General features: G+C 39.2%; 1 protein-coding gene and 1 long non-coding RNA gene across 10 annotated transcripts in view; one reads left to right on the top strand and one right to left on the bottom strand.

The window, feature by feature from the left end:
• LOC109547599 (uncharacterized) overlaps window positions 1-21687 on the top strand; it is a 166451-nt gene that overhangs the window by 44750 nt on the left and 100014 nt on the right. The gene's annotated exons all lie outside the window — the stretch shown is intronic.
• Window positions 1881-21687, bottom strand: part of MBNL2 (muscleblind like splicing regulator 2) — a 151615-nt gene continuing 131808 nt past the window's right edge. For 4 of the 8 annotated variants that reach the window (XM_019920967.3, XM_019920968.3, XM_004316690.4 and 1 more), the window contains one exon: window positions 1881-4659. In XM_019920967.3, coding sequence (XP_019776526.1) covers window positions 4645-4659 — 15 coding nt within the window. In that variant the 3' untranslated portion in view covers window positions 1881-4644. Of the gene's footprint in view, window positions 4660-11431; window positions 11658-21687 lie in introns of all 8 variants that reach the window. The other 4 variants (XR_002173416.3, XR_012327739.1, XR_012327740.1 and 1 more) reach the window with 3 other exon arrangements.

The raw sequence follows: 21687 nt of genomic DNA, 5'->3' as shown, positions 1-21687 counted from the left end.
TTCTTCAGAGTCGCTGAAGCAGAGGGAGAAAGTCACATGACTGTTGGTCATGCATTTGAAATCCCCTGGACAGCTGTGGATCCAGTCACCCTGAGGGCAGCCTCGGGAAGGTAGTGTTGATCTAGAATCAAGCTGCTTGTCACAGCAGAGCCTCTGTGTATCTTGATTAAGAATCTCTGCGGCCGTTAGAACTTACTTATTAGTTATTAGTAATTCTCCTCAACAACCGGGGTGAGTTTCTATATAGAAACCTATATGGACTATTTCACATAGTGCTTGACACATAAGCTAGTCCCTGGGGAATATTCTCAATCCCAGTCCTTCCCCATCCCTGCCACCCCCCCTCCCACCAAAAGCATGGAGGGAAGTCACTACTGTGTTCATTTTGTATGATTCGTTCTGATTCATAGTGACTCAGTCATTTCTATGGACATAGCTCAGTCCAACAGCAATGGTAGCCTAATATTTCGGAGACCCTAGGATACTTGGCGGGGAAGAAGAACTCATTCTTCAGCGAGCCAGTATTTCCTTGTCACGGACGTCAGAATGTTGAACTAGATTTTGGTTTGCCTGGCTGCCCCTAAAAGCTTTAAAGTATTGCAGAAGAACTGTGGTTAATAATAAAGAGAGTATGTTTCTGAGTCTGAAACATTAGTTTTAGTTTGGGCTGCCCCAAATTAAAATAACACCTTCCTATCGGCAGATAATTATAGAATAATTGATATTTAAGTATTTTCTGTGCTGAAGAGATAAATTAGTTTTATCCTCTAAGGTTTAAATTTGTCTTTTGATTTTGATGTAGTAAGTACCATAAAAAGTCAGTCTACTGATGAAAATTACACTTCATAAACCAGGTGTGAAAATTTTTGAGAACAGTTTGTCTTAGATTTTTCACTTAAAATAACAACTTGTTCTCGAAACTTGACACCTTGAACTAACTTAACAGAGAATGTTTTCTTGTCAGGAGTGACTGATGGAGTAGCAACTTTTCTTCTGCTTTTACAGTAAAAGAAATTGCTCACCCAAACATATAGCCAATTTTTCAAACATCCACAAAGGTGTGAAAGTATTTTTACCCTTGGAATTCCTGATGGCACTGTTTAAAAATACAAGTGCCTTTATTTGTATATGCCTGATCTATTGAATGTTTGTGTTGTCTACCCTTATAAGGGGTCTCATAATCACTCAGAAGGCCTGAAGCTTTAAACCTGCCATGGAGAAAATCTTCTTCTCTCCCTGTTCCTGCCTTGGTCCATAGAGGAGGTGACTTCCGCCAACCTCTGCATGACAAGGACTGTTCCCACCTTCCCTGAGAAATATCATGGGCCCCAAAGGACAGAGAAAGAAGACTGAGAAGGTGCCCCGCACCTCTCAGGAGGCCTCACTTTGTTGAGCACCTGCCCTCAGGTGTGATGCTCAGCTCTTGTGCTCTCCTCAGTCCACCCAGCCAGGATGTCCACGTAGAACAGGTTTCATCATTCTGCCTCTATCTGCAGCCTAAGGTCTAAGACACATTGCTCAATCAGGCTCTTACCTGAAAGCCTGTCTTATGGATTAATGGGCATTTTCTTGTCTGTTAATTAACTGACGTTTTGCTCCCCATTTGGTTACTGATCTCTTCACATATCTTCATATTCAGGCAGAATTCTGAAGATGAGGGCTGAGTGGTGGGATTTATTTTTATTTCTAATTTCAAAGGATAATAGAAGTAGTTCCAAAATGATCCTTGTAAATTGTTTTTCTTACTGTTAAAAAGCCCAAAAATCCAAAGCCTGCTCTTCTTTGAAGCTACGAAATGTTATCTGTATGAATGTAAAAACCATTTGTTTTGGCTAATTATCAATCTGTCTCAACAACAAAAAAAGGAGGATGACTAGAAATCCTTTTAAATGCTTCTTTTATTTCATTGGTTGTACATTGGGTGAGTGAACTGAATATTACAACCAAAACATAGAATTGATACAAATTAGACTCCTGTTTACACTGTAAGGTAATGAATGAGGGAATTCTTTAAGTGTTACAGAAAGATTTAGTAGAAATGTTACCAGTGATATGGCTCAAAGAATATTTAGGTGAAGTGCTGTTATATCCTGAAAACCAAGAGTGAAATGTAGTTCCCATACAAGTGGCGAGTTCATCTTTTAACTACAGTATTTGTTGAATTGCTATCATCATGTCTTGGATATTGGTGATTTTGTTCTGTAATTAAACAAAGCATTTAAGATTTATTCATCATAGTCAGACTTCTGAATATAAACAAACTTTTGGCAAATAATATTTATACAGAAAAATAGTTTTAGATCCTCTCAAATCCCAGAATTATTCTATAAAATTACATTATAAATAAATAAAAAGCAAAATCTGTTGTACATATATTTGTACATCTATGCATTTGCCTTGCCTCCTCCTTACTGTAAATGGCATATTTATGACTCTTTGCATATTACAATCACAATTCTGGAAAATGGATATCATAGTAAAAATACAGTCTCCTATATTCGCTTGGGGGTATAGGTGATGTTTCTGATGCTCCATTATTAAAGGGCTGAAAATAGTTGTGTGCTAAAAACTTTAAAAATCAAAATCATGAAACAAAAGAAAAAAAAGACAATGTTACAATAATTAGTCTACAAAAATATTTCAGTGATTCCCATAATTTACCTTTTAGTAATGTATACTATGTTTTCAATGAGTTTAAGTGAATTAACAAAGAAAAAAGAAAATAAGTTTGAATGTTTTAGGCAAGTTGTAGCATAACTACATTGTTATAGCTGAGAAAGTTACAAATATCAATAATACATAAAGATGAAACTACCAAAGAAATACAAGTTAGATACAATACTTTCCCACAAATTAAAACAAATGCAACAATACAAGCACTATGTAAGATTACACTTAGAATGTGATTTTTTTTGATAGGGTTATCAAATCTACGATATAAGATAAATAGTCATTAGACTTTGACCAACATTAATTAAAATGGCAGATTTCTTTTTCCTCAAACAAAAATGATATGGTTGGTGCATCTAGTTTTCAGAACAGGCGGTGGTGCCAAAATTTAAAATATTTTACATTCAATCTCAAAAGTCAAAATACTTCAATCACTAATACGTTCACAAAGAAAATGGATGTTTTAAACAATTACACATAATAGTAATTCATAACAGCTGTTTCGTTTTTTAAACAATAATTTAAAAACTATGTAGGTACTGTATAGGCTATGTGCAACATATAAAATGTGAAATATGAAATATTTGGTACGATAGTGCTTAAAATAAACTTTAAAACAAACTTTCTGAACAAAATTTAATTGTATCGCTATTACCTTGAAGATCAACCAAGTATTTAAAAAAGTAAACAACATTAAAATATGTTTCATCCATATATAGTATATATATATGTATGTGTATATATATGTATGTACTTGTATTAAAGTTTTTTATACTTTTGAGACATAAAATATGCTTTAAGGTGAAAGAATTAAAAGAACTATTTTTTTCCATGCTGTAGTCAGTTACAACCTTTTAATCCAACTTTTGAAATGCAAAACAGTAATGGATTTTTTAAAAAGTGAAACTATCTACTTTTTGTTTACATAGTAATTTAGATTAAAGTCACAGTCAAATTTTCAGTGACTAAACTCAAACTTACTTAAATTAGAATATTATACAGATCTCCTCACCTACAGCTTCCTTGTTTGTCTAGGTTTTTAGTTCAGAAGAGTTATTCTGTAACAGGCAACCGGATGGTGAGTTTGAAAGACTAATCCTTTTGATTAGACTGTTGGCATGGGCCTCTCATTCTTGTCAAGCTGGATGAAGTCTGGCAAAATCTAGGCACTTCTACAAAGTCTCTCTTATAAAACAATTTTAAAAATATACTTGTAAAATAATACCTTCAAGACTTTGTTTGGTGGGGTATGAAGATCATACCGTGCAAAGTTTCTTTTTCAATCTAGTTAATGTTATTCTAGAATCACATGATTCAATGCGGCATCTCCAGGCAAACCAAATACCACACTTTGATGTGTCCCCAGTACTTGTGCTTGAATTTCCGTTCAAATTTTAGACCTGCAGGACAGGTAACGGTTTTACTTCACTTCTCATCTTTGCTGCAGCATTCGTGTTGTCAAGAAGTGAAACATAGCTTTGATCCAGTAGGTAAATGAAATGACAGTAATTGAAGTTAGAATCGAACCTGCCCTTGGAATAGGTTTTTTTTTTTTTTTAACTAATGCTAATTGTTTATTGCTAACTTTGAAATATTCTGAGTCAAAATGAGTAAATTGGTTGGACTTTCTGCATCAGCTATAGTTATGGAGATAAGACAATATTCCTAGGACAGAAACTATGTTTAGAAACCCTTTAAAAGTAAACTTTATCCTTTATGTCTTTAAACATCACAGCTGGTCTCAGGTAGTTAACTATCTTAGGTTGGAATATACTAAGCATACCATATTTAATACTCATATATGATATAGCAGCACTAGCTTCTTAGAGTTGTGGTCTGTCCAGAAGAACTAAATCTTTATTTAGCATGCAGTTTGTGGCAATTCTATTGAGGAGGAAACAGGATAGTATGTACAGTAACAATGTTTAGTTATTCTCAATGCAGATTCTTGGCATTCCATTCCATTTCTGCTGATTATTTCAGAATTATCTGTTAAAGAAAAAGACAAGTGTGATTTAGACATCCTTCTTGAGGGAAGATAGCTAGTTTAAGTTTTACTCCTTGAAGATAGACATTTAAAAATAGGAATTTTCTGCAATTTCTCATAGTTTTGATGCAATTATAATTTTGCACAATCCCCACCCTTCATGCTGAAAATGTTTACACTTAAGCACTTCTGCTATGTGGCCACTGTAAAGAATGATGATTCAAATGCACACTATTTTCTGTAACTGTGACTGCATATATATGGGCATGCAGTGTGTTTAGACCTTAATCTCTTTTCTTAGTTTTGGCTTCATATCTCTTTATTATACGTTCAATTCTCATTCAATTAATATTTGCTAATGTGATCAGGAAGTCTAATCAAAGAATTAGTTTGTACGTGAAAGGTTCTTTGTAAAGATTAAATACAAATATTTAAAAATGTGTAACAAATTAAGTAATACTTATCTATTAACTTGCATTTATAATTCAAAGATATGTTCCCATCAAAAGTAATTTTGTTCGCAAGATACAATAACAATTAGTTTCAAATTCAGGAACGTTTAAATGTCCCATATTAAAGAAAAAAGAAATAACATTCTAACAAAGCTGTTAAAAACAGTCTTGATAATTCAAAAAGCCCAGATAAAACTAAACTATCAAATGCAAGTTTGATATAAGTTCATTTCCAACTCCATAACTTTGCAAAGGACAGGGAGTTTGCCCTGTGTGACCCAGTCAACTAAATGTCAAGCTTAAAAGCCAAGCTTTTGACACATTCTAACAAAAATATTTATTCTTTGTGCAATGCTTTGACAAAACTTTGTGCAATTAATAAACAAAATGTTTATTTATTAAATAGCCAAGAGTCTTTGTTTTCGAAATAACCGGTAAATATTCTTTATGGTCAAGGTCAGCCAATATTCCTACACACTGGGATCCAGTTCCCAATAAAAGCCTCATTTCTCCAAGTATGATTTCTTATCCCATTATGTCAGAATTTATACATGTGGATATTTTTTACGTTAAGTGGGTATTTCTGCAGTTAATATAAAACAGTTTTAGTACATACACTTAATTTCTCCTCTGAAATAAATATGAGTATCCTTTATTTTATTGGAATATACAGATATGTATGGAATTGATAAAAATAGAGGAAGAATTCATGTGTGTTAAATATTTATACTAAATGGAAACTCAAAACTTTGGATAAGATCAGATCATTTTTTTGTTTTTCAAAAAGTTCTAGGAATTTAAAATTAATTGGGAAAAAATATCTCATGTACTGATATACAAATAAAAATAATGGGATATAATGGTTTATATGTAAATATTATCATATTGTCTTTGAACAGTCATTGCAGATAGCTAACATTCAAATTCTTCAGATGGCTATATTATAGCTTCATTTTTAGATTTAGATATTTGATTATTAAATAGGAATTATTCTGTTTCATCCCTTAGCTTCAATCTTGTCTGTAAGTTTTCCAAATAAGAATGTGCCCTAGGACATCAGATCATGTTTTTCTTTTGTCTTTCTTTTCACTTTAGCAGAAGCCTCTCTAAAATATTTATGGAAAACAAACTTGCAGTTTCTTAAATTGATATATATAATAATATATGCTTTAGAACATATTCACATTCTTGCTTATTAACTGAAATGAAAATGCCATATAGGATGAAAATTCCCAACCACCTGGAAAGAAAAAGTATCCTACAGAGAGCCCAGCAACGGGCAAATCTGTATTATAGAAATTAGTTAACGATGCTTTGGACTTGAATTTGACAAACAGACGTGTCCGACCACCCAGATGTAATTGAACTGTAAATCAGCCCTGCAGTTAACTAAAAGCATTAACTGGGCTCACCCAGACTGCTTTGCCCCTCTGCCTCAGCCTACACACCATCCGTTGTATGGATAAAGACGTAAATAAAAATGACCTCTGGTACTACTGAACTCTCAGCCGCACTGCTTCCTGGCATCTAGGCCAGAAAACTCTGGCCATACCCTGGTCTATGCGTTGGGCTGTCTTGAGGACTGTATGTGTGATGTTAAAAAATGAATTACACCCCCGCCAGCTGTGAGCTTCAAGAGGTTTAAGAGATTTGATCTTAGATGGTAGGAAAGCTATGGGTGTTTTTGGTGGTAACGTTTTTCTCAAAAATACCATTTGATTATTAAATTTTTTCCTGAGAAATATAGCTTTGTTGGTACAGTCTGAATTAGGTGTACTCTGGGGTGAAATACATTTTGGAAATATAGACAGATGAGGAATGCAGATGAGGACCGGTTCCCCACTGAGAGCCTCTTGTGGCACTCCTGCCCCTTTGATCGCTGCTTCTGATGTTAGAAGGCACATGACATTACAGGTCGTAGGGCCCACGGGGAGGGGAGGACAGTTTCCAGCAGGAAGGAACCTCTGGAGGGAAGAGGAGGGCCAAGTGGGCGTGTGTCAAGCGGGAAGGGTGTGGAGAAGCTGTTTTGAGGGAAGGAGGGCTCTTCTGTCTAGTTTTTGCTATGGCTTTTCTTTAGTCAGATTATATTTTTAATTCACATCAAAACACCATAATTTAAAACAAGATGAATAGGTAATCTTGTGTTTCCCTATTGCCTCTCTTTGGAGATTCTCTTCCACACCAATTCAATATGAACATATAAAATAGGTTCTATATATGAAAACTTCTTCAGCCTCCATTGTAATTTCAATGGCCAGGAGGATCAAAAGCTTCAGGAGGGGGCTTCCCTGGTGGCGCAGTGGTTGAGAGTCCACCTGCCGATGCAGGGGACGCGGGTTCGTACCCCGGTCCGGGAGGATCCCATATGCCGCGGAGCGGCTGGGCCCGTGAGCCATGGCCACTAAGCCTGCACGTCCGGAGCCTGTGCTCCGCAACGGGAGAGGCCACAACAGTGAGAGGCCCGCGTACCACCAAAAAAAAAAAAAAAAAAAAGCTTCAGGAGGTACCTGAATATTTCAATATAGATACAAAATTCCTAAAAGAACAGGCTTATATGTGGTCCCGGAACATGGGCTCCAAGTCTGATATTGACAAGTCCTAATCCTGACCTGGTCTATTTTAAAACAATGGTTAATTAAACCACAGTTCAGCAAAGTGACCTCTATAGACTAGCTGTCAGTGGCATCCTTCCTGCCCTGAACTCATCAAAACTGAGGCTGATATCCAAAATTCCTTCCTCAACCTCCAGGCACTGCAGCCCATGCTTTTTTGGAAAGGTCAGTCGAAAACTCCCCTGGGGTCTGCCAGCATATGTAGAGGTCAGAGAAATAGCTACTACACTAGGTCCCCTAAAAGTCCCCTCCCTGAAGCATTGTTATTGTCTCTGTTTTAATTTTAATAGATACTCCCCTGATTTTCCAGGAGGTACTAAGAAATTTTTATCAAAGCCTTAAGAGCTATGTCAGTATTGCCGGTCATATTTCATAGACATGGAGAAGGCAGCATGAACAGTGTCAGCTGGCTTGCACAATATACCAAGTACTTGTGCAAACCAGCATGAGCTTAGAGGTGTTAGCTCGCTCTGCTCCCTGGCATGGGAATCCCCTCCAGGGTGTAGTGACAGTCTGCGATGGGACCAGGAGACAGTAATTCCAAAGAGCAGGTCTGTGCCTCTTAGGGTGCCAGTGGAGGTCAGTGCTCAGAACCCTTCTGAGAGCTTGGGAATCAGGGAAAGGCGAGGCCATGGGGTAGGGCCTAAAGCAAACAGAGCCTGGAGCACTGGATGAGAGGCAGCAATGACTGTGTGCAAGAACCAGGTGCATAGCAACTGCTGATGGACCTGTGGGCTGCTAGGCTCCCTGCTAGGTCATCCCTGCCTGGGTGGTCAACCACATCCTAGCCTAGGCCTCCTCCAGACGGATGCTGCAAACGTCTGCTTATGACAGCAGAAGCCCCTACCCAATCAGAGTTCCACCGCTTCAGCTTCTACGGAGCCCTGGCAAGCTGTATCATAGGAAAGAAATCGGATATATTGAACAAGTTGTATTTCTGTTTATCTCTCTGATAGACTAGTCCCTCAAATAAGTATTATTTTCTATAACAGAATCATGATGAAGATGGGGATTAAATTATTAAAATAAGATTCTAGCTAACCTTTTATGGTAAATCAAAATCTTGGACTGAAAGCATTATTTTCAATTTCTTTTTCCACTAAAAGGAGAACACACAAAAATGAGAATAGCTGATGCCCACCAAATTGGTGATTCTGTTTTTAAGACAAAGACACACTTGATCTCAAAAAGTGACTGCGTTCATAAATCTTCAGTGGACCCTCTAGTTTTTTTTTTTTTTTGCGGTACACGGGCCTCTCACTGTTGTGGCCTCTCCCGTTGCGGAGCACAGGCTCCGGACGCGCAGGCTCAGCAGCCATGGCTCACGGGCCCAGCTGCTCCGCAGCATGTGGGGTCTTCCCGGACCGGGGCGCGAACCCATGTCCCCTGCATCGGCAGGCGGACTCTCAACCACTGCGCCACCAGGGAAGCCCGGACCCTCTAGTTTTAACAAGAGTGTCTGCAGGCAAAAATATCCGTTGGCTGCAACAGAGTCTACCAAGCAATGAACATCTCCTTCAGGTGGCTGGATTTAAGAATGTAAAGATTCTGCTTAATCCACATCCGTAAATTATTGCCATATGAGCCCAGGACACAATGAGTCTCATTTTTATTTACTGAAGACAAAATATGTATGGCCTCAAAGAACATCAAATGGGTTGTTTCCCCACCAAATGTGTTATGAGCAACCATTTACTAACCCCTGCATGCCCAGCGAAATGCCTACCGTTGACTCACAGTGCAATGGCAGTCAAGCTCATCGCAGAGAGGACCGGGTTAGGCACTGCCTGAATACTAAGCCTACTGGGGCCAGGCAGGAAATGTGCATAAGTGGGTGGATCAGCCGGGAAGTGTGGCAGATGGAAGGGCCCGTGCCTAGAAGGAATGGAGCAGCAGGTACTCACCTCCAGCCACCTGCCACCTGCAGAAGCCTGGGCTCTATAGTGCCTGACCTTTCCATCTGCCAAAAGAAGCTGGAAATTCAGCTGCTGATTCACATTATGGAAAACAACTCTGTATGGGTCAGATATCTTTGGGCTGAATTCAGCTATGAGCTGCTAGTTTGTGTTCTCCTTGAGCCTTACTTTCTTGAAGGAGATATCTACTAAGCCTGGATTGCTAGCTTCCTGAGCCGGGCAGTAGCCAAGGCTGAAGGCATCATCCAGGGAGGCAGCGCTGGGGATGGTGGGCGGGATCAATAGAGCACGTCTAATGGGGAGTTCATCCTGCAACGTTCAGACATTTGGCTTTCACCCAAAGGAACAGGGTACTTGACCCACCGGTACCTTCTACCTAAGAAGAAATTACTGACCTCCCTTGACTGAGTCACCAGATATGAAATACACATGTTGCCTTGTCTTTTCCAAGCTGATGATGGATTCAGAATGAGCCATCATGTGCCCTTACCTTTGGTGTGCACTTGAAAAAGAGCTGACCAGAGTGAGAAATGCGCTCGGTTGAAAGCAAAATAGTCTGTGCAGAGGCTGAAACACTGAACTTGAAAGCATGAATACCACGAACTCAACAGCAGAACTAACTAGCACTCATGCAAGAGGGTTCAAAGAAGACAAATCAACATATAATTTCCTCAGTGCTTCACGGTATCAAGTATTAACACTTTCTGAGTTTTCTACCTTGTGGCTGATCTCCAGGAAATGTACATGTAAATAATTTTGGAAATTGTTAGCTTCTAGATGACTTCTAGACATGTTCGCACTTCTTATGTAAATGTGTTCATTGCAGACATTCAGAGATGTCAGATGAGTTATCCTTTAAAATGTTAGTTCAGTAGTAAATTCAGTAAGAACTCTTACTGCTTGGCTTAAATGATAGAAAAAAATATTTCAGTGAAAAGACCAACTGTTTCTAGGGATCCAAACCACGAGAAACAGTTAGAAAAGAGGGCTAATGAATGTTTTAGTTAAACATTCAATACTAACTCTCTTTGTAACGTTGAGTTTGGAGAGGTAGATATAATATACCTTATCAAATATCTGTGTGGCCTTGCTGAAATCTGAAGGAATCTCAGTGGATCTGCATACCACTAGCATAAGAGCTCAAGCAGACATTTCCAAGCAGGGCTGTTGCATTAACTGGGTCCACAGCGCAACCGAATTGCGTAAGGACAGGGGCACTGTCTCATTCCTCTTTAGATCCCTAGTAAAAAGGATGGGACTGGCTATATAGGAGACACTTCTTAATTACTGGTTGCATGGATGGCTGAATAAGTAAGAACTTACCGAGGCATAATGCCACAATGTTGGCATCTACAGAAGACCAACAGGCCTCTCACAAGCAAGAGGTTGCGGTGGAGGCAGGAAAAGAACCCCTTGGAGAGTTTACATCTCTTACCCTTTCAGAGCAGCTAAGGCTTCAGGAATATCCAAGAAAAAGAAACATTCATCCCCATCCCCCCACCCCATGTTCTATACAGATAAAAGGAAAAATATTCCAGGCTGGGGGCAGAATCACTCAGAGGATGGAAACATGGCAGATAAACAAAAATGGCACCTGAAGAAAACTTCTAGACTTAGAATATTTCTTAGAAATCTCTTCTCATGGTAACAGGGCCCTGTTTCCTCAGAAGGTAATTAAAGAAAGGGATGTTTCACTGTCTCCTTAAACAAAATTTATTATTAATCTAAAAATAGACAACTGGATGGAATTTCCTAAAAATATGGCCAAGCTAAGGAGGCCAGCCTGTTGCTCACCATCCCAGTATCTTTGTCTTTATTCACGGTATTCTTCTTGTTCTCTCACTCATGTCGCTCTTCGCTACTTTCCACTGGCGTTCCTCCGTCCTCCAGGCCCTGCGTTATTTAATATTCTCTGCATCTTCTCCCTAGCACTCCACACGTCTTCTCCATGGAAGCCTCTACTGTCTGAAATTCCCTGGTTTTGTCTGAGAGGTGAAACTTGTATTTTGGTTGAAGCAAACTATACAAAAGCAGAAAGACATTTGTATATCTTTGGCTGCCAGAGAATTCTGTACTTAATTCTAGGGTAGATTACTATAGATTAGCATACTATGAATTATTAACATCGAAAGCAAATGCCTTTGGTTTCTTGGTAGACATATGTTATCAGAGTAATTCTCATGATATGTGTTGATCAATGAACACTTTCAAGAACTTTGACTTATTTCATGACTATTTGTAAATTTTGTTTTTGAAGATTTTTTTTGATGTGGACCTTTTTTAAAGTCTTTATTGAATTTGTTACAGTATTGCTTCTGTTTTCTGTTTCTGTTTTTTTTGGCCATGAGGCCTGTGGGATCTTAGCTCCCCGACCAGGGATTGAACCCGCACCCCTGCATTGCAAGGCGAAGTCTTAGCCGGGGGACCACCAAGGAAGTCCCAGTATTTGTAAATTTTAATTGTATAAAAAGTTCAAAGATAATTAGAGGTGCATGAAAAGACACTTTGAAAACCAGTCACATTCATTATTTGAGCGGTACGTTTTTCCAGGGCAGGGCAGGGTCTTCTGCTGTATTTGATTTGTTTTCCAAGTGGAGTTTTATTTATACAGAAAAGGCATATACTGGGTTGTGGGAGAAAATTCTCAAGTGTGACAACCAGTTTCACTCTTGGGAAGAGCAACCTGAGGTTGGTGGGAAGGCCCACAATATTTAGCAGAACTTAAAGAGTACTTCAGTGCAGATTATTGTTTTGCCTTCTGTCATTAATATAAAGTTTACACTTAAAACTCTAATTCTTCTGTTTTCAATGACATATCACTTTGCTGATGACTCACGACTGTCTAATATTTTCCACTCTACGATATTTGAACAAAAAGACTTTTCAGATATACTTTCTAAGAATTATCATTTAAAATACTACTAACTGAGTTTTTGTATGAAAGGCAGTAACACTGGCCTCACTGAAGATTACTGACGAGGGTCCACACTGGCGATTTATATCATCTGGATAAAATACATACATGGAGCGTCTTGATTTGAGCAAGATTCCACTCCTTGCATGAGTCCAAGTCACCTGGAAAAATCCAGCCTCTTGTGAGGATTACAGCGATGCTTTGATCATGATTCCCAGCTCCACCCCTGAGGGGATGCTGAGGTTTACTTCTGTTGCTTTCATGGTGAGATGGGAGTCTACACCTCAGATCATCTAAAAATCCATACATCATTCATGGGTGACTTTTTCTCCAAAATGATATTTATGAGGAAGAAAGGAAAGGCATTTGAGAGGAGATTTTGTATTCCTCATGCCTCCCCCTGTTGCTATAGCAGTGTTGAAAAGAAAATCGCATTTGGGAGTGTTGTGTGCTCATTCAGGAAGAGAGGGGCTATGAGACCATGTTTGCTCTGCAGGTGCCAGAGCAGGTCGAAGTAAAACAAAATGCTAGATTGGAAGGGCCACATGACAGCCAGGAAAAAAGAAATTGGCAAATCAATTATAGCATCCAAGGCAAATGAGAAAGAGGGTGGTGTGAATGCATCTGGTGGCCACCCAGGACCAGGTTCCAGCTTTTACCTTCCTATTCATCCTCTGGCATTCTTGGTTCCATGCCGTACATCCCATTCCTACTCCACACACCTTCCCCAACAAACATTCCAATCACGCAATGAACCATAGACTGTGGTGCCTCTACCCTCAGCTGGTGGAGAAGGTGAAGGACTTTCCTATCACACGCTGTCTGGGGCTTTGGGTTAAGCATATGCTTTTGGCATCTTTCTTGAATCGTAAAGATGTAGAAACATGGTATTTAGCCTCTTTCATGCTGTGAGCACAATATTATCCTTGAGCAATGTCACCAGTTAAGTAAACTATTATAGGCCAGCCTGGAGACCTAACCATCAAATCCACCACTGTCTCCATAGGAAAATTACTTGAGTTCCAAACCAAGTGGCAAAGGGAATTTTGAACAAACATTTTTAAAATTAGGGACTGTATGTATATTAAGGAAGGCTAAACTCCTCTACGACATCAAGAAATAATATATAATTGGGCCACACTATTTAAAAATACTGTAAAATATTATAGAAAAGGTAATAAGATATTTTTCTAAAAATATTAAGTTTAGAATATGTGCAGTGAGATACGGAGCAAGCAAGGCTGTCTGGGATTAGACAGGCTGCCCACATCTGAGGCTACTTCAGGGAAGGTGACCTCTGGACATGAAGGGAGAATCTAAGAAAACATTTTTTCTACCTTTAAAAACCAGTTTATGCAGCGACTGAAAAGAAATTCCAAAAGCATTCCTTTAAACCTGTTTTTTTCAATATGGGGTTTTGCTCCCAGTAATAAATTGAAGAATCAGGCCAAGAAAAATCACAGAAGCAGGATCCTGCTGGATTCAACATTAAGTCCCCAATCCTGCTCAGCGCCCTGCTTTTGTATCCTCTACCATTATGTTAGACTTAGGATCCTGGGCACATCTTGGCCGTAGTAAAACAGTGGAGCAGAATGTATAATTCAGTCTGCTAAGAACTGGTTTTTAAGACACCAAAGGCAGAAAATTAACCAAATGCTGGGATTCAGTGAAAAGAAGGGTAAGTTAATGTCATGCGCAGGACGTGAAGTGTGCCTTTGTGTATTGTAGTCATCGTCCACATTTCTCAAATTGATAGGATGACACTGCCATTTAAAAATTTCCAGCAAAAGTAGTTTTGTTTTGTTTTCTTCCTTTTTCGTTCTTTGCCTGGGTGTTTGTGTATGTGTGTCAGAGAGCGAGAGAAAGATGAACAAAACCACTCAATGTGTGTAAAATAATGGTGCAAAGGAAAAATCAAAGAGAGTCCTGGAGTGGAATTTCGGGAGGCTTGTTTGTGCCACCAACCAGCTTTGCGTCCCTTCTGGGCCTCAGTGTCTCACTCTGCTTGTACCACATTGGCACCTCTGCAGTGTGGTGGGTAGTTAACCAGGTTGCCATCTGTCCTCCCTAATAACTCCTCAGAAAGTGCCCTAAATATCCTGGTATAATAGATGGCAAAATAGAAACCAAAGGAAGAAAGCAAGCTCCTACATTCTCTCTTATTTCTCTGTTACTAACTGTCCTCCCTCACAGCTCAGTGCTTAGGCCCATTCTTTCAGCTTCTCTACTTTTTGAGATGATCCTTATTATATAATAATTACTTTGACTGTAATTACTTACATGTTGGTTTATTGCCTGTCCCCTTGACAGTGTAAGAGCCACAAGAACAGGAACTGTTTTGTTCATTGCTGTATTCCCAGAATTTTGAATTTCACATGACACATAGTGGGCTCTTTATAAACATTTGTTGAGAAAAAGTATGAAGATGCATTGCACTGGGTTAACAGTGGACTTTTGTTACGGCCTCAGAATAGACTCAGCTTCTGGCCTGCATGGTTCACTGAGGAAGAATTTGCATTTGCACTCAGTTACCTGTTCCATGAAAAGAGAATTCTTAAAGGAAAACACAGCAACAATAAATAATTTTTAATGTGAAAAGAATAATTTTATACTATGGATTAAAAAAAACAAAAACCTACGTATAATTAGGCATCTTTCTTTCCAATCCTAATTCTTTCTTCTTTGGAGAAAAGTCTATTCAGATCCTTCACCCAATTAAAATATTGTGGTAAAGTAAGCAGAGCATAAAACTGACCATTTTAACCATTTTTAAGTGTATGGTTCAGTGGCATTAAGTACACTCACACTATTGTGCAATTGTTGCCACCATCCATCTCCAGAACTTTTCATCATTCCAAACTGAAACTCTGTGCCCATTAAACAATAACTCCCTCTTCTCCTTTCTTGCCAATACTTAACGCCTCCTTCCTTCTTTCCCTCCCGTCCTTCTTTTTATCCTCCCCATTTTGGGCTTCAAAATGGAATTTTTCTGTTTGCGTACCTGAATCGTCATCGATTCCTTGGGATACTATGGAATTGAGCTCTATGGTTTTACCTACAACTGAATTAACCTCTAGTCACTCCTTTCACAGTTGCCTCCTCCAGGCTGCCCAAAACATTCCTTCTCAAGTAGAACGAATCAAGTAGTGATGTTCGTTTAACCTGAGATTTATATGAAGGTAAGGTTCTGTGAAAACAGTGGAGAAAAACAGTATCTCTCTTTTAAAATTATTGTTTAGAAAAAAAAATAAGAGTCCTGGATGAAAGGACTCCTCCTGGTAGACTCTTTTTTTACAGAAGTTTCCTGCCAGTTTGCCACCCTTGGAAGGGTGAAATGGTGCCCTCATTCATCCACTTTCTAGCTCTTGTTTACTGGACTGAAATTTGAATTTCCTTGTTGGTCTCATCAACTAACCATATTTTCAGACATTTCTGATATCGAACTTGGATTTTAAAAAGGTTTGCTTCTACTGGAACTTTCTTCTTAAATGGTTAAAACTTTGTAAACCAATAGGTAAATTCAGTAGTTAGCAGTTTTTAAGGGAACCATATAAAGAACTTCACCCCAGTCCTGCATTGACCATAAGCTCCAATCTAATTCAAATATGGTGGAGACACAAGAGAACAGGATTTGGAGATCAGTGAACCTGAGTTCTAAAACTGTCCAGCCACTTCCAACCTGCTTGAATCTTAAGCACATTATTCTTTAAAATTTGCTCTCCTCTGGAAAATGGATGAGACACTTCACAGAGTTCTACTGAATATTAAATTAAATAATGTATATAAAGTGTCTGATATGTAGTAGTGTTTTTTGATAAATGTTGCTTCCCTTCCCTTGGTCTATTTATTTGAAAATTCATAATCCTAAATAAAATTTGGTTTCAGCTTCTACTTAAATAGGCATTCAAATAATAATTTTGTGCATTTAAATATTATATGATCTGTATGACACTCCATATGTGTTGATAATAAATTTGATTTTGATGAGATTAGGATTTTCTAAGATGTCAAATGCACTTCCCTTTCTGTGTATGTATATCTTGACCTGTCACTGACAACTAAATAAATATAGGCTGAACTTCTTTATTGTTCGTGAAAGTCTTGACTGTCATTCATATTAATCATTTTCCAAACTAAAATCTTTTACTATAAAAGCATCAACATCCAGTACCATACAGTGATCAAAGTCTACTGCAATAGAAAATTACATCCCTGGTGGTCCAGTGGTTAAGACTCCATGCTTCCACTGCAGGGGGCACGAGTTCAATCCCTGGTCCGGGAAATTCTGCATGCCACAGGGTGTGGCCAAATAGATAAATTAATTAATTAAATTAAATAATAAATAAAAAATCAAGTTAAAAAAAAAGTTACATCCCATGGGAGGCAGCATCTCCCACTCTTTAAATTTAGATCCAGTTCAAACCCAGCTTCTAGACCTAATAACTGTGTTACCATGGGTAAGTGATTCAACATCTTTTATTCTTAGTATTTCTCTTCTCTGTAATGGGAATCAAACGTTGTCCCTAATGCATAAGTAGTTGTGAGCCTTAGATAATGTAATTAACAAGTGCTTGGTGGTAGTAAGCAGATGCTACTGTTATCCTGTGGTAATAGTTCACCTATTTTAATTTCTTAGGCTATGCCACAAAACATGAATATGAATAGTTTGACAAGGTATAGCATTTACTAATAATTCTTAGATCACTGGGCTTAGAGCAAACCACTATTTATGGACGCTTCTGCACACCCAGTCTTGTCTAATAAACACCCATACTTCAATTTTCAAACCTTCACCTCTTCTCAGATAGGTTCACATAACCAGCAGGAAAAATGAGGGGACTTAGGTTATGAGTTTATGTTAAAAAAAAAAAAAAAAGAAAGCAATTCTTAAACACAGTTTTCCAAGGCAAAGGAATATGGTAGGGTTTTCTTCTCATTCTTCACACACACCTTAGATCTCCCTATTTTAACTTCTTTCCTTGTTCAAGGCCATCCTTAGTTTTACAGGGGTCAGAGAAGACCAAAGAAAAGAAGATGAACAATAGGAATTGATTCAAGCAATTCCTTTTCTCCTGGATCTTCATAACTAAAGTGGTTCTCTGGCCCTTTCAAATATCTCGGGATAACAATGACAAGAATTGAAAGAATGACTAATGGAAGAGTTATGAGCAATATTTTGAGAAAAAGAAGGAATTGAGTTTAACATCCTTGGGTATCTTTTTGATTCCTCCAAAACCTTTCTAAATTTTAAGGAGGAAGAAACTCTATTGACTCTTCAAAAAAATGTATAGCTAGCATATTCATGCTGGATTGTGGTTTGAGGGAGGGAAAGAGGACTAAGCATGGTGTTAGGAGATCAGTTTCTAATCCCTTACGTAACCTTGACTGAGTCACTTAACCATTGTAGGTCCTTTTCCTCATTATAAAATGGAAGGTTAGGAGCTTGGGGGAGGTTGTATATCTGGTTTTGCCACTTAATAGATGACCTTGCACAAGTTTTTCAGCTTCTCAAAGCTGCAGTCTCCGTATCTGTATATTAGGGAGAAGAATATTTCCTTACTGGGCCATTTTGGGTTTTAATGAGATAGTTTGTATAAAAGCTTTGCATGATGTCTGGCAGTTGGTAAGAGCTTACTCATGGAGAGACGCTTGTGTTATCTTTGTGCTGTCTGTATGCTCTGTAGTACTTTGGGGTCCCTTTAATGATCATTTAAAGCACTTTCTCAGGAAGGCAGTGTGGTGAAAGGGAAAAAACACTACCCTAGGCAGGGCACAGACAATTGGGTTCTAGTCCTGGCTCTCTTATTATTTATGTGACTTGGGTAAGCCACCTTACTGATCTGGGGTCTTGTTCCAATTTATAATGTAACTTGCATCATCATTTCCCTTTTCTGTTACTATAGAAGTATGGCATGGTTGTAGTCAGTTTGCTCTTTTGACTTATCGCCTTTCATAACTTTGATGTAGTTAATGCAGGTCTTGGGTCAGACCTGCAGTGCCTGAGGCAACAGTGACTATGGGAAAATGGGTGACGTTTTACAGCATTCAGCTCAATGATGCTGCTTCCAGAAATGCATTGTGGTAAATACCGAAAAGTGTCTGTATTTGATTAGAGGAAGCTCATCGACATAAACTCTGAGATCTTTGGAAACTCCAGAGCAAGGAGAGTGACGATAATACTATAATTTGATCACTGAGAGTTAAAACAGACAGACCAAAAGTTTCAGCATATTATATGTGATGCCGAGGCATGATGGAGTCTAAGTGCTAGACTAGCTGTAGTTTTTCATAAACCAGTGTCAGAAAATCCCAGGCAACAAATTTCTCCTTTATAGTACAAATAAAGTGAAGAAGTGTCAACAGGAGCCATTGTATCTATGTAAGTCGTCGGGAGAAATGTCTTGTAGAAGGTTGATGTGGCGGGGAGCTGAGAGCTGGTGAATCCGCAGATGCTATAGAAACTGGCAAGGGCCGCTGGGAGACTAAAGGATCAAAATGCCTCCCTGAATTTTCTTGATTTTCTTAGTTACAGTCTGTCCTCCTTCATAGCTTCAGGTTCTGAATTCATGGATTCAACCAACCATGGATAGAAAATATTTGAAAAAATAAAATTCCAGAAAGTTCCAAAAAAAACCACTTGAATCTGTCATGCGCTGGCAACTATTCACCATAGCATTTACATTGTCTTAGGTGACGTAGAGATGATTTAAGGTAGAAGAGAGGATGTGCATAGGTTATATGCAAATGTGCCATTTTATATAAGGGACTTGGGCGTCCATGGATTTTGGTATTACTCGGGGTCCTGGAACCAATGCCCCACAGATACTGAGGGACGAGAGTATTCATCCTCCCCTCCCCACATTTTCCCTTTTCTCTCTATCCCAATTTTATCACTTCATCAACAAAGTAGCTTCCTTACCAGTTAACCTGCGCTCAGCCCATCCCAGCTCACACCTACCCACTCACTTCCTGTAGATGAGTGTTGCAAGTCTCTCGTTTTGCATTTTGCTGCCCTGCCCTCAGCCTGCCTTTTGACCTCCTCAGTAACCTAACCTCTCCTCACCTGCTCAAGGAGATTTTCTAGTCCTGCCCACGTGTGTCTTCCCTTCACTCCTCACTCACCGCGGTGTGGCCTTTAGTGCGTGTGAGCTACACTGTCCCCCCCTTTAGATCTGATGTAGTAATAGCTGCTCTGTCTGCATCTTTTGTGGGATAAAGTCCAAAACTGATTCGGAAACTCCTCTCTGAGCCGCGAAGGCTACTGGGGAAGAAGGTGGGATAAGGGGGAAGCATTGACCTCAGGGTCAGAGTTTTGAGGTCAAATGCAGGCCCTTCTACTGATTAGAGCCACGGCCACATCTGAGCCTTGATGTCTTCATATGTTAAAGAGCGAGAATAGGGCCCATCTGATAGGGTTAAATGTGAGAACACATGTAAAGCATGATGCTGGTACATTTATAATGCCAGTCTCCTTGCCCCTTACCCCACCCCCAGCTCTACCCCTTACATTTCACTCTGGTCAGGAACAACCTCACCAGTTCCTTATCTAATTCCTACACATCCTTCAAGGCCTGCCTCTGCACTTCTATACACAGTAGTGTGTATATGTTAGTCCCAAACTCCTAATTTACTCCCCCTCCCACTTAGGGCCAAGGCTCTGCCGTGGAGCTTACTTCCCATGCACTAATGTTTGAATCCTTGACTGTTTCACTTTGTGACCTTGTCTGATTGCATCACATCTCTTTGACTAGGCAGTAAACTCCTGGGTACCCTTAGCACCTCCCCACACTGGTGACCTCTAGAATGTTCAGCAGGCTCAGCCAGGTCTGACCTTGGAAGCCATTGACTCCTGAGATGTGGCCCAGAGAGAATGCTGGAAGAGGCTGAGAGGCCGGACCTCATGCCAGTTTGTCTTTGACTCATCATGGCGTCATATCCAGTAAGTGAAGTGACAGGCCAGCTTTGTGTCAGGAGACGGCAAGGATCTCTCCTCTCCATCCACCCACACAGCAAGGCTGGCAACTTCCCCAAACATGCAGGTAGAAGTGTGGGAAGGCAGGCAGCAGTGGCAAAACTTGGGGAGATAGATGCCTATAAGTCAAAGATTTTCTCCGTTCATAGCAATTTTTATTAAAAACAAGACCCCATTCATCTCTCAACCCTTGACAATGGATCCAAATTCCTGCACTGTGCCTAGTCTCTCCTTCCTTACAAATGTAGAGCTGGAAATAAACACACATATAGGATGAGCTCTATGTTTATTCCTCTCAAAGAGGAAACCTACGATTAGAAAAATGAGCATGATTTTATTATGGTCAACAAAAGCCAAAGTACTGCTGGGAATATAACTTTTCAATCTAAAAAGATTCCCCCAAATTCCATCAAAATGCAAAAGAGGATGGGATTTGAAGTAAAGTAAGTAGGACGATCCACCAGGCAGTCAATTTCCACGTAAGGACCCTTGACATTTTCTCTTCAACTGCACAAAATTGGAGCTGATATTATGTCTTTAGGAGCTGTATACAAAAGAATTCCACTCAAGTTTCTCACCATGAGGTGTAAATTATTCATGAAAGATGAAAATGTACTAGATTACAACACTTAATATAACTTAGCCTTTCCTTGGAGAATCTGCAAATACATATATTAATTAAACCTCATGGTAGCTCTGCAAAGCAGCTGCTCCTGAGGCAGGAAAATAAGAGGCCTTTTTTCTTCTTATTTTCTGCTTTCTTGAAGAGAAAAAATAATCTGCTTCTCTATGGTTCTCACAGATCCAGCTCCACCTAAGACATACGGAGCGGCCCTCCCACCTCTCCTCTCCACCTTAAACATCTTTTTTTTTTTTCACCAGACTAGCAAGACTGGATTCCAGTGCCCCAGCCACGTTGCACCATGGAATTGAGACTCAAATTGCCAAGCAGCTTTAACCAATGGTGTTAACTGAACGCAAACGCCGCCATTTTTATTGTTTTGATTTTTTTATTTGAAGAGATATACAGCAGGCTCCAGTTAATCTCCCTCTCTCTCCTCCTCTGTCCCTCCACCCCTCTTTCTCTCCACACACACACACACACACACACAGTCCCTCTCTCCACAAAATATTTGATATGGCGATTCTACCTCATTTGAGGCA

This window comes from Tursiops truncatus, chromosome 18, assembly GCF_011762595.2.
Source record: "Tursiops truncatus isolate mTurTru1 chromosome 18, mTurTru1.mat.Y, whole genome shotgun sequence".
NCBI classification, from domain to species: domain Eukaryota; kingdom Metazoa; phylum Chordata; class Mammalia; order Artiodactyla; family Delphinidae; genus Tursiops; species Tursiops truncatus.
This window is presented reverse-complemented; position numbering and strand designations above follow the sequence as displayed.